This window comes from Miniopterus schreibersii (genome assembly GCF_964146895.1).
Source record: "Miniopterus schreibersii genome assembly, chromosome: 3".
NCBI lineage: Eukaryota > Metazoa > Chordata > Mammalia > Chiroptera > Miniopteridae > Miniopterus > Miniopterus schreibersii.
In genome coordinates, this window is record NC_138103.1 from 62,986,343 (window position 1) to 63,000,236 (window position 13,894).

The 13,894-nt window shown below is 39.1% G+C and overlaps 1 protein-coding gene across 1 annotated transcript; it reads left to right on the top strand.

Annotated features, from left to right (window-relative positions):
* Nucleotides 1–2,321: 2,321 nt before the first annotated feature.
* DHFR (dihydrofolate reductase) lies at nucleotides 2,322–13,615 on the top strand (the record flags this gene model as incomplete). The annotated part of the gene is made up of 4 exons (XM_081131941.1): nucleotides 2,322–2,422; nucleotides 8,165–8,291; nucleotides 10,254–10,369; nucleotides 13,537–13,615. Exons 1-4 carry the CDS (start codon nucleotides 2,337–2,339, stop codon nucleotides 13,613–13,615), a joined length of 408 nt encoding a protein of 135 aa, XP_080988067.1. The 5' UTR covers nucleotides 2,322–2,336.
* Between the last annotated feature and the right edge of the window lie 279 nt (nucleotides 13,616–13,894).

Here is a 13,894-nt window from a genome sequence, read left to right on the forward strand (position 1 = left end):
ATCTCAAAATTTTTTTCTTGCTTGAGTCTTCATTAGGAAACACACTCACATGATTATGGCTCCCTCAGTCACTGATTCATCCAGTCAGCTTTGAAGGATGAAAGGTACTGAGCTAACACCATGGGGAAGCACCAACATTCCACCAGGAACCCCTCACCTCCTTCCCCACCGGTCTAGCACTCACCACATTTGTGTTTATTTTTAGTTTTTACCTTAAATGATGGCATTTTTAAAGGGTAATTAATTATATTCACTTCTTCATAAGGTCAGAAAATACAACAAAAATGCTGTAAAATATTTAAGGCTGGACAAGAAAAATATGAAACAGTGTTTAAAAAACAACTTACCTCTGCGTCTTCCCCAAAGAATCTATACTTCTATCCGCATTCCACACACAAAACTGCGTCTTTCTGCCACTGCTTCATTTCTATGTACTGTAATCCTAATGGCGTGTAGATGCTTTTGGTCCTTTTGGTAGGTGGTTTAGAATCAGAAATTTTCTGTAAGTTTTCACAACTCCCATGTGATGACCAAATGATTGAGATCAGTTAAGTGTCTTGACCTGGCAACCAAGAGATTTTTAGAGTTTAAAAAGTACTAACCATAACATTAGTGAGAGAGAATGCAAATTTGACAAAAAGCTAACAATTGGTGAATTTGAGGAGTACACATTATATTAAGGCAAATATTTTGTAGGTTTAAATTTTTTTCGAAGTAAAAGACAAAAAAAAACATGAGCCAAACTAAACTACTGTATAATTATTAAAGCAAATTTTGAAAGTCTAAACATTTTAATGTTTTACATACTTCTTTTTACATTTAATTGTATTTCATTAAACCTACTGTAATTAACATTTTTCTTTTCATTATTTATTCCAAGTGTATAAGGCATAGTCAGCAGGCATGCGTCTCTCTAGTGTAAGGCAGAATCACTTTCAACAAGTGTGTGAGCAGCTAAAGTTGCAATATTTTACACTTCCAAGCACAGTCTAAAACACAGTATATTCCATAAGTAGTCCAAGAAAAAACACCATTAGAACTTTTGGAAAAGTAGTGTTGTAACTTAAAGATTTTATCTTTTATTACATTTTTTCCACAATTTAATAGAAAAGGTCCATGTGCCCAACAGGGCGTGGCTCAGCAGTTGAGCACTGATCTATGATCCAGGAGATTGTGGTTCGATTCCCAGTCAGGGCGCACGCCCTGGGTTTCGGGCTGGGGGTAAAGGGTGTGCAGAAGGCAGCCGGTCCATGTTTCTCACGTCGATGTTTCTCTCTCCCTCTCTCTACTTTTCTCTCTAAAAATCAATTTTAAAAAATCTTTAAAATATAATAAAGAATCCTAAGTAGTCTGGTAATAGGAAACAAAATATGGAAAAATGCCTAGTCTTACTACTTGCAGTTTGCAGTCTGTAAATATTACTATCTTTTTAAAAAATCAAGCTAATTCAGTAATCATAAATGTACAAGTTCCTTTGATCCAGGTATCTGACTTACAAGCTTTTTTTCTCCTAAATACTGAAACCAGAAGTGGAAGCTATGTGTATAAAATTTGTAAGGAGAAGGCACAAATTGAAAGTATTTTAAGCTGAGTGGAATATTAAGCAGTTATCTTTAAAAGTATGGCTATTGCCCAGCCAGCATGGCTCAGTGGTTGAGCGTCAACCTAAGAACCAGGAGGTCTCAGTTTGATTCCCGGTCAGGGCCCATGCCTGGGTTTAGGACTCTGTCCCCAGTAGGGGGCTTGCAGGATGTTTCCATCTCTCTCCCTCTCCCTTCCTCTTTCTGAAATCAATAAAAACATTTTTTTTTTTTAAGTATGGCTATTCATGTAAATCTACAAAGTACACAAATATGAATACTATTATAACAAACAGTTAAACAGTACTTTTTAAATGTCAAACACTGTTCTAAGTCTTCAGTTCCCACAATCCTAGAACTAGGAACTATATGTTATCTCCATTTTATAGATACGGATAGTAAGGCACAGAAGATTAACATGACTTGCTTAGAAAATAACAGAATACATTCAACTGAAGCACTTTGACTCAGAATCTTTGCTTTTCACAACTATATTATACATGACTACAACTGATTAAAACTATATTGCATATAAGTTGGATAAAGCCAAAGGGAAATATAATTACTATATTTAGATAATGGGTGATAAATGTAAATTTTGGCAAAAATGTTAAAAATTTTCATTTTTTAAAGCAGATCCACTAGTTGTCAATATGACAATTATATATGCGTAAATACATGAAAATATAGGTGTATGTTCCCAAAACATATCTATTCTTTCTATGTGATTTTACAGGTAAGCAGAATTTGGTGATTATGGGTAGGAAGACCTGGTTCTCCATTCCGGAGAAGAATCAGACTTTAAAGGACAGGATTAATTTAGTTCTCAGTAGAAAACTCAAGTAAGTACAAATTCACCACATGAAAATCATGTCCCACTTCTTATGTTGGAGGTCAGTATACAATGAAATAAAATACTACGAATGTAGCTATTGATGAAGCTGTTTAATATCACATAGGTGATTACAGGAAATGAAAAAGCAGTTATAACTTACTCTGCTGCTCAAGTGAGTGATTTAAAATCTCCTCAAATGATGAGTCTTAAGAAGTCATATTAAATCTCACTATGGTAACAGAATTAATTGCAGGCTTCCTTGAACCATTCAACTCAGTTCAGTAGGGTCAGAAATCAGTTATATAACATAAATTAGTAACTTTTCAGTTGTACATAAAACCAAAATACATGTTTTGGGACTTGCTATCATTTCCCTGGACCCAGTCCTAAATGCAGGAAGATAAAAATTTTAAGATGGGCAAAAAACTATCATAATCTCGTGACCTATTATTCCTAGTTTTCCACAATACTCACAAAGTATTTTGTACTTCTGTTCTTTATCCTGTGTCTGCAGATAAATTTCAAAGTATTGAAATGGTCCTAGGGGTCCTAGAAGAAGGGTGTATGTCCAGTTGGGCCCTGCTAGGAATTTTCTTGCCCGCCAGGCCAATGTAGTTAGTTCCTGAGGCCTGGAAATGAACTGGAAAGGGGCGGGCCATCAGAAAGGGGAGGCTCCAACTCTTCAGGGGAGGCTGAAGCTGATATCTGCAGGTGAAATTCCTTCAGGGAAGCCTCAGATCTGTATTTAAGGCCTTTCAGCTGATTGAATCTGGCCAACTCAGATTAAAGTCATCCAATTATCAACTTCAGTAACATCTATAAAATACCTTCACAGCAACACCTAGATGAGTGTCTGAATAACTGAGGACTATAGCCCAGCCAAGTGAACACATCAAAGACCATCACACCACAGGAAAGAAAAAACATTGCGCAACTCTAGGCTAACGGGGTTCGAGCTTCAATAGGTTTTCTCCCAGATCCCTCCTAGAATGGTGTAGGGAAAAACCTGGAAGAAAGTGTACCTGAATATTTGCATTGCTTGCCTTTGAGTGATGGGGAATGTGTTGATGTGCATCTTGCCATCTGCCTCGATCTTCAAATTCTTCTCTTTCTCCTGGTTGCTAGGATATTCTGATTATCCTACTTGGTAGAGTCCAAATTCACAGACTGTATTGCCATTTCCAGAGACCCTTTAATAATATATTCTTAAATACTACTCAAGTTTATTTATGGCTAGGCTGAGCTAAAACAAACATAAAGAAATCTCAGTGGGAGAGCTGTTCAGTTGAGATAGCAAATCTCCTCAAATAATGGTCTGATTTCTTCTTTATGACCCCTCTGTGGTATGTGTAATTGGGTTTGGTTGTTTATTATATATTTATATATAACATTTATTGGTGAATTTTGCTTTTTATTTATAGGCAGAGAGAAAATTTAAAGTCTTTATTATCAAGCATGCCAAGGAAATAGGGGTATCAGGAAAAAAATTTAGAGTTTATTTTTTATCCTGCCTTCTCCTTCCCTGGTCAACTGCTGGTCAGTCCCACATATTCTGACACCTGCTGTGTACTAGCACTGCTGGGTCCTGATAAAAGGGGGGAGATTTACACAGTGAATCACTATTGCTCCTGTAAGTTTTCAGGGACAGTCTCACCACCATCCTCTCCCCCGTATGAGAAGAAACTGAATCCTCAAGATAATCCCAAAATCAGCTGCCCCATACTAGTTATTTTGGGTAACTATTTACTTAATAAGTTATGGGGGGGGAATGCTTTTCCATGGCTTTCTAGACTATCAAGTGTGGCTTTAAAAGAAACACTATACAGCCACATTTGGAAAACAGATTGGCACTTTCTCAAAAGGTTAAACATAGAGTTATATGACCCAGCAATTCTCCTTGGTACCTACCCAAGAGAAATGAAAACAGGACCACACAAAAACTTGTACACAAATGTTCACAGCAGCATCGTTCATAACATCCAGAAATGGGAAACATCCCAAATGTTCATCAACTGAGGAACAATAAACAAAATGTGCTATAGCCATACAATGGAATATTTATTATTCCACAAAAAGGATTGAGAGCCAAGATACGCTACAGCACAGATGAGCTTTGAAAACAGCGTGCTAACTGAAAAAAGCTAGGCACAGCAGAGCACGCGATTCCCTTTCTATGAAATGTCCAGAAGGGGCACATCCACAGAGAGGCGGGGGCGGCGGGCATACCTGATACTAGGTCATGGGCTTCTCTCCAGGGCGATGGAGATGTTCTGAAAGCAGACGGTGGTGATGAACGTACTAAAGATGAACATGCTAAATGAACATACTAAAAAGTTAACTGAATCGTACACGTTCAAAGGTAAATTGGATAGTATGTGATTTCTATATCAAGCATTTTTTTAAGGTCTTTGGAACCAAAAATTAAGAAACTTTACTGCAATGCTGTAGCTTTGACAGCATCTTTAAAAAATCTAAAATTGCCTCCATGGGATGTTATAACTTGTCCACAATCCAAAAATTATCTAACATTTCATGGTGTAATATTTTTTGTGGTCTCACGATCAAATTCTCCACAGTGACTGAAACTTTCTCTCCTCAAGGGGCAGCCCCCCCCCCGACGCTCGGCGCAGCAGAGGCCGCCCCGGCTTCTGCTCTGCCCCCTAAACGGGATTAATGATGACAGCGTCTTAGGGCGATTTGAAGGATCGAGTGAAATTTTATGTTATTAATTTCTGGCGCGCAGAAGGCACCCTACGGAGACATCAGGCGCCACTCCCCCACCCTCGCTCCTTCAGCAGCATGACCCTGACAGCTTACAGAAAATGTTAATATTAACGAGAGCACAGCGAACAGGCTCATGACATCATCATTTTCACCTTCACACATCACCCTGTTCTTCTCTCCCTCCATCTTCAGACCAAACCCCCCTTCTCTGGCCATCGGCCCCCCGCTCCCGCCGTGCTCCCGGCTCCCTGGCCGCTGCCTCCGGGCCTCCCTCTGCCGTCTTACCCTTCACTGTTTTAAACCTTACCGCACGTTATTTTTCTTCTGCCCTCCACTTGGAGCTTTCTTGTGTTAAGTAAGTTTAGGAACTTCAGTAGAAGCCTCAATAATATCGCTGGTGGTCCGTCACTTCTGTGTTTGGCACCTTGTCACCCCCTTCAAGGCTCAGCCAAGGATCACTCTCCGAGCAGCACTCGCCCCCATCAGCCCACCCGGGGGACTCACCACCTCTCTGCCCATCTAGCATCCTCCACACAGCTCCATTACGTGGCCATCACTTGATGGCCACTGCTGAGACATTTCTGTGCCTGCCACTGCCACCTTTTTGGTACAGGGAGTGCTTTTTTTTATATCTCTATTTCCAGCATCTAGCATAGTCCCTAGCAAAGTGAGAGTTCAGAAATTCTCACAGAATGAATAGTCCATTCAATGATTCATAAAAGTAGGGTCATCCCACATAGTATTACTTTGTAACCTGTCTTTTTTCCCCCATTTGACATATTAAAAGATTAATTTTCTGGAAATATTTTTAGTGGCTGCATAGTATTCAATTATGAGATGGAGCATGCCTGAACCAATTTTAAATAGTTGAAAATCACATTTCTAAAGACTATGAAAGGTTTTAAATTGAACATATTTGTATTCTGGTTAAATGTGATTCTAGCATAGGGCTTTTTACGAAACGCTTTCCCGACAGTCCCCAGAGAAATGGGGCCAAAGTCCCATCTGCCATGCATCTTCTTTGACATCGGGCTCGTTGGAAAAAGATAATGTTTATATGGTACCTGGGGTAATCAGGTGAGGCTGCTGAAGGCCATAAGACACTGGTCTGAGGGCTTTGCCTAAATTAGGCCACACCATCCAGAGGTCTGAAGAAACCAGAAAATGACAGCCTTGTAACTGGTGGCCACCAGTTGAGAACATATCGTCAATGTAAGAAGTTGCAGCTCAGGCTCCAGCATCAGACTGCTGGAGTTCAAATCCCAGGATCACCATTTCCTAGCTCGGTGACCACTGGTTACTTAACCTCTCTGCCTCACTATCATCATCAGTAAAAATGTACCTGTGTCCTATGTACCTACACAGGGCCGCTGGAAACATGAAATGGTATGATGCATGTAGAGTACTGCTTGACCCCACTACTTGAGAGAGCAAATAGCCACTCAACCAACGTTAGGTGTTTTCTTTCTACTATAACTACCCATCAGGTAAAAAGCAGCCTCCCTCGAATAGGGCTTTTAAGGAAAGGTATGGAACCTATGATAGGAGTGCCTACTATGTGCATTATAAATTTTCATGCCAACCCTCTGAGGGAATTCAAGGCTTCAAGTTCAAAACAAGATATCAGGCACGTTGATACCTTGACACGCTTCTTGACACAGAATTTGTATGCCACAACATACCAACTCTCCATTGTCAAGGTTCCAGTCTCCACTGGTTTGAAGTAATTAAAGGAAGGAAATTTAGCAGTGAAATAAGTCACAATACTGAGTGCTTGCTATGTGTTAGCCACTGTATTAGTTCTAGGATTTGTACTGTGGAGGAGCTAATGAGCTCAGACATTAGCTCAACTTTTTGCGTTATCCTTTCTCTCCATCTGGGAGTCCAGTGTTGCCTGTGAAACTTATTTCTAAACTGCTAAAAAGCAACATTTCGCAGAAGCATTTCCTCCATGCCTTTGTTATAACTAAAATCTGAACTAAATCCCCTAATCCGTTCTTTGTTTTCCTTTTCCAAAAAGAGCAAGTAGTTCTCACCTTAATCCCTGAACCATTTTGAGCCACTGTCCCACGATGAAAGCCTAATTCTGCAGGTTTCTCACTTAGAAAGGGAATTGCAACCCTCTGCCCAAAAACACAGTTGTGCAGCTTGGAGAGATTGAGCTACTCAGTGTATACCCTGAAACTAGCATTTTATTTCTTGGATTTTTAATTACAAAAGTAATTAAAGCATGCTCAATTTTTAATACTTCATCCATTTCTGTATTATTTGAAATGTGAAATTTCTTTTCCCACTCACCACATATTAAGTTTCAATATCATTTCAAACTAGTCATTCAAGCATATTACTTTTTCCAACATTTTATCATGAAACTTTCAAATGTAAAAAACTTTACCGTAAACACCTGTATACCCACCACATAGATTTTACCATTTGAACACTTTACTCTGCTTGTTATATCATTCATCCATCCATCAGTCTTGTTCTTTTTATGCATTTCCAAACAAATTGCATACATTAGTATGTTTTCCCCTAAATATTTCATCATATACATCAACTAGAGTTATATTTCTTTACAGTTTTTGCTTTTGAGATAAATATTACATACAGTGAAGTATACAAGTCTTAAGTGTACATTTCCTAGGTTATGACAAGTGTATGCACCTATAGAACCCGTATCAAAGATACAGAACATGACCATAACCCCTAGAAAGTTTCTTCATGCCCCTTCCCAGGGAATCTTTACTCCATCCCTCCAGAGACGACTACTGTTCTGAGTTTTTTCAATCATAAATATCTCAAGACAACAGAAGTGCTTTTGTTTTTTGATTCACTGTGGACCATATCTACACAAATATGAGTAAAATTATTGGTCATAGGCCATACTGCTGTTAACTGTTTTTTGTTGAAAGGATTCATATTTATGACGATTTTAGTTTTACAATTACTGCATCCCATACAGATTATTTGACTAGTATGAATGGCTTTCGTAGAAATTGTATGTAATTCTTTCTCTTAACCTCAGGGAACCTCCAAAAGGAGCTCATTTTCTTGCCAAAAGTCTGGATGATGCTTTAAAACTTATTGAGGAACCAGAATTAACAAATAAAGTGGACATGGTTTGGATAGTAGGAGGTGGTTCTGTTTATAAGGTAAGTAAAGTTATCTGTAAATACAAAGAAGTGCTCCACTCTACCTTCTTTCAGCTTCCCTGCCATCTGTACTTGTTAGGTCACGAGCTAAGGAAGCACATTTCCCTGCTGTCAGTGAGACATATTGTCAATACGAATTCTCTTTTTCTTGATACTATAATGCAAACTAAATAAATATGTAAAAGTAAGCTTTTAAGTCTTTACCAGTTTATTTCCAATTCAAAATAATTGATGTTTCCAATTTAAAAAACATTCTAAGTCCTTCCTTTAGAATCATATCAGGACTGCACTGTTTTCTACTCCCTGGATGCCCTGAGAAACTGAGTTACCCCTTTTCTTCAAGGAAGAATAGGTCTCTTACTGAGACAGCGACGGGGCTCTCAGTTGATGTACACTGACCAGATGTATTTGAATTTGTTAAAAGCAGAAAACTCTACCTCCACAATTTCATATAATGTGAGGGCATGGGAAAAGTATTACTTTATATCATAAGGGAAAACAGTAAGTAAAAGAGAAAAATATTCCTTGTTCTTGACATCAAATGACTTCCAGCTTTCAAAAATTTTGAGGACAATAAAAGGAATTGTCTTACTCTTTTAAAACACTAATGAAAGATTAATATTTACAGGGAGGGAAAAAATCAGCCCCTACCCTTTGCGGGCTTGTGGTAACATGTGCACTGAAATTATTTGAGAAAGAAGAGCTATACCAGGTCTTAGCTGGGATTACAAAAACTGTTCTTAGGTTCCTTTTTCTACAACCTTTTAAACAATATAAATACTTAAAATTAAATTCATTCATATAATCTGATAGATCTATATGTAGTAAATAATAAGGAAGTAGAACCGCCAGGTTATAATTCTGCATTGTCCACCTACCTCACATCACAGTATCTTGTAGAGCATTTAGGCTTCTCTTCTCATGGGCCAAAGTGGGCCTACTCGCCTGTTTCTGTAAAGTTTTACTGGAACACAGCACACAGCCACGGCCATTGGCTTAGTATTGTCTGTGGCTGCTTTTGCCTAAATGGTAAGAGAAACCATATGGACCAAAAGCCTAAAACATTTACTATCTGACCCTTCACAGAAAAGGCTTGCCAAATAGCATTCCTTTGAGACAGACCTTCACATGCTGCGGGGTTAGTCCTACTCGATTTTCCTAAATTTTGGTACAGCAAGAATTGGTAAAATATTTGTTTGAGACAAGAGAATAAATGATGTAATACTATAAGCTGTAGTGTTGAAAATAAAATGAAATTTGTTCTGTGCCCTTATTTGGAATTTTAAAGATAACAAACACTTGAAATTACATTTATATGTGTGTGTATATATTGTGTGGTTTTTTTCAATCCAGAGTTTTTGCTTTCTTGGAGCAGCAGCTAGGACTCATGATTTTTTATCAACAATATTATAGATGATAGTCAGAAAAGTCATTATCAGGATGAGGCCAAACAGAATCATTAGCAACAAGAGGCAGAATAAATTACCTACTAGCATTGTAACTATCTCCTGGGAAATGGAAGCATTATTAAATTTTATGTAAATGTACCAAGTATGCCCTTGAGGTTTTCAATAGTCAAGGTCTCATGAAATTATACTATCTTATCCATTTATGTATATGTAAATTTTTCTATAGCCAGTAACTAGATAATTCAGGATTCCTAATTCCTAAGCAACCACCAAAGAAAAAAGATAAAACTGAATGCTTAAATGAAAAAAAGAGTTCATGTAAGCAAACTAGAGGCCAGAATATATTTTAACTCACTCTCATAATTATGTATAATGATTAGTGCCATTCTCAGCATAAATAAGGCATATTTTGCAGGGCTCCAAAGTATAGGATAAATAGCATTCTTTCATACCTACTACAAACTTGCTATATAATTAAAACAAATAAAAATCTTGAGTTTCAGTTTCTTTTGACACAAATAAGGAAATTGAGGGTTTTTGTTTTATTTCAAAGGAAGTCATGAACAAGCCTGGCCATCTCAGATTATTTGTGACAAGGATCATGCAGGAATTTGAAACTGACACATTTTTTCCAGATATTGATTTGGAGAAATATAAACTTCTGCCAGAGTAAGTAAAATGTTATTAATTATTCTGAAGCACTTGTGGATTTCCAGTCTAAGAATTTCAGGAAAGAATATGTCTCTCAGATTGAATTTGGGGTAATAATGTGTTTTATAGACAACTACTATAGAAATTTTTGGAATTCTGCTTTCACAGACTTGGGAATGTTCAAGTTTTACTGAAATCTAGAGTCATCCTTAGTCCCTTCTATGAGATTTGTATTCAGCATCAAACACTGTCCTGGGCATTGAGGAAAGAGTATTTACCAAAACAGAGGCTGTTCACTACTCCCCAGATTACGTGTTTGCACTAGAGCGGGAGAGGGGCAAACAACAGATAAACACCAGGAGTGGCGATGGGGGACTGACGCTGTGATGCGGTAAATACTGGCTAGTCTGAGAAGTCCTCTCCGAAGGGTGATGTCTACACTGACATCGGGGGAACTGGGTATGCTCTTCCCCACGGCGGAAAAGCAGATCTCAAGAAAAAGAATTTTCTGAGACTTGCACAGGGGGATGAGTGCTGTTTATTTGGGCGGAATTGCATCCCTGGGTTTCCAAAGTCCCATTCCAGTTACAGAAGTATAGCTGGGGCTGCAGCAGAGCTGGAAGCAAGGCCAGTGTCCAGCGTTCCCGCTGCGTGTCGCAGCCGGTCCGGCCCAGCGCCAGTCCGTCTGTGCGGGGCCACCTGGCTGTGGGCCGTGGGGGTGAACACCGCGGCAGGCGCGTGAACCTGCAGGCCAGGAGCCCACGAGAGAGCGAACTCCCTTGTTTAGGGGATAAACTATGCCTAATTTTGTGCCCTGGAGTGGCACGCCCATTCTGGGCAATGAACTGTTCCCAGGCATAACCGACAGGCAGGTACCTTCCTGAGGGCACCCCGACTTTACTGAGCATGCGTCTGTTTTCCTTGCCCAGTCCCCCCAGCTATTTGGGGGAATAGACAGGTGGCTCCCTGGGGAGTGTCAAGTTGTAGCTGCCTAAATGACAAGCCTGTAATTCTTGGCCTTCCCTTTGCTCCTTTCCTGTTGTTAATAACTAGGTTAAGTACAGCAGTAGCATTACTAGTATCTAAGTGACAAGCGGGCCACGCAAAGAGCCTGGGAGAGCATTCTGGAAACCAGACAGAGCCAGTGCCTAGACCTACAGAGACCCAGCGACGGAACAAGCTTAGCTTATTCCCGGAGCCTTGAAAGCCACTGAGGGCGCTGTGAGCAAGGGGAAGGGCCAAAGGGATGGGGCCAAACGCAGGGTTAGGGGGCTCTGAATTAAGTGATGTTCTAGCTGTTTGTGGCGAATGGGCCGGAGGGGACAGGAGTGAAGCTGGGAAGCCGGTTAGTTGCAGCAGTTCAGGTGACAGATGAAGGGACTTGACAGCAGGGGCGGAGATGGAAAGGAGAGATTACACTTGCTTTACTGTGTAGCTGTGATTTTAGCACGAAAACGCCTGATTTTGAAAACTTACAGCATTTTAGTTTAAACACACTTTTCAGCTTTAAGATTAATTATATCAACACTTTTGACTAGCTTTTAACACATTCTCTCACATATTCTCAGTTGAATGCAGTCATTCTTTGAGTGTGTTTGTTTTGTAAATACCTCCTAAAAGAACATTCAGAGCCAAGTCTGAATGAACGGATGGCTAAGCTTTAGATTGATAGTTTATAGAGTAATAGGTGGTCGTCTTGAATCAAACGAAATGTATGACTGATTTTCTTGGGCTCTTAACTAGCTCTAACCAGCTGAAGTTCAGGCTTTTGCTTATAGTTTGCAAAGGTGACTACATAGAAAAGTCACACTTACTGATTTCATATATATTTATATAAAAATACGTGTGTGTTTTTGCCGCACCTTATATATTTTCTCTTACACTGTTCAGGCTGCCGATTGTCACACGATGTGAATACTGATCTCTGTTGTCCCTCATTTCTTACCTTTCTCTTTGCTTCTAACAAAGAATAGGTTACTGTGTGTGAGTCAGCTTCATGGTAAATACCTTTCCACATCCTGTTGTTTTCAATCAGGCTTCTTCCAAAGCTCTGACCCTTCAGGATCCTTGATAACTTAAACACCATTCTGGCTCTCTGACTCTCAGAAATGAAAAATTTAATATCTTTACTGGAAATGATTCATACATCACAACATTCACCCACTGAAAGTATATAATTCAATGGTTTTAGTATATTCCCAGAGTTGTGCAACCATCACCACAATGTAAGTTTAGAACATTTTCATCACCCCTCCCAAAAATACGTGTACTCACTGGCAGCCATTCTCCCTCCCTTCCTTCCAAGCCCTGGGAACCAGTCATCTCTTTTCTGTCTCTACAGAGACGCCTATGGAATTGACTTCTGCCTCTTGGCACACCGTTTGGAAGTTCATCCACGTTGTAATACAGGGGTGGGCAAAAGCAGGTTTACAGTTGAGAAGCATGAGACACAGTTTATATTGCATTATTTTCCATATGGACAACTGTAAACCTACTTTTGCCCACCAGTACTTGCTTGACAAATTTTCTACCATTATTTGAATTATTTTTTTTAATTTACTTTTTTTTTTTTTCTTTTCTCTTTCTTAATGATATCATTTGTAGCACAAAGGTTTTTCATTTTGATGATGTCCAATTTTTCTGTTTTTTCCTTTGGTCACTTGTCCTTTTGGTGTAATAATACCTAAGAAACCACTGCCTAATCCAAGCTCCTAGAGGTGTACTCTGTTTCCTAGTAAATGTTTTATAGTTTTAACTCTTACTCTAAGTGTATGGTCCATTATAGTTAATTTATGTATGGTGTAAGGAAAGGGGCCAAGTTCATTCTTTTGTAAATGGCTATCCAGTTGCCCTAGCAATATTTGTTGAAAAGACTATTCTTTCCCCCATTAAATTGTTTTGACTCCTTTATCAAAAATCAGTGGACCACTGCCCTGGCCAGTTTGGCTCAATTGGCTGAGTGTTGTCCCATGCACCAAAAAGGTCACTAATCAGGGCACATGCCCGGGTTGTGGGCTCAATACCCAGAAGGGGGCGTGCAGGAGGCAGCCAATTGATGGTTCACTCTCTCATCCATGTTTCTCTCTCTCTCCCTCTCCCTTTTTCTCTAAAAATCAATAAACTATCCTTTTAAAAAAACTTTTTAATTGGTACATTATTTAATTATATGTGTATTTCTTTTACAGATACCCAGGCATTCTTTCTGATGTCCAGGAGGAGAAAGGCATTAAGTACAAATTTGAAGTATATGAAAACAACGAGTAATGTGAAGGTGTTTTCTGATTCATTTCAAGTTCCTCTCCATCCCCGCCAAGCAACTATGTATTTAACATTAGAAAAAGACTTCTGTTGACTCTAGATCTGGATAATTATTTCTAAGCAATGTATTTTTATTAATTAGTCTTAAGATTAATCTTAACGATGCTATATCATATATCATTTGTGAAACATCTGTTGCTATAACTGTCGGAATGTCCATCAAGGGCCAGGATTAGGTTCCCAGCACCCGCCTAGGGTAACATATACCACGAAACCACAGTGGGA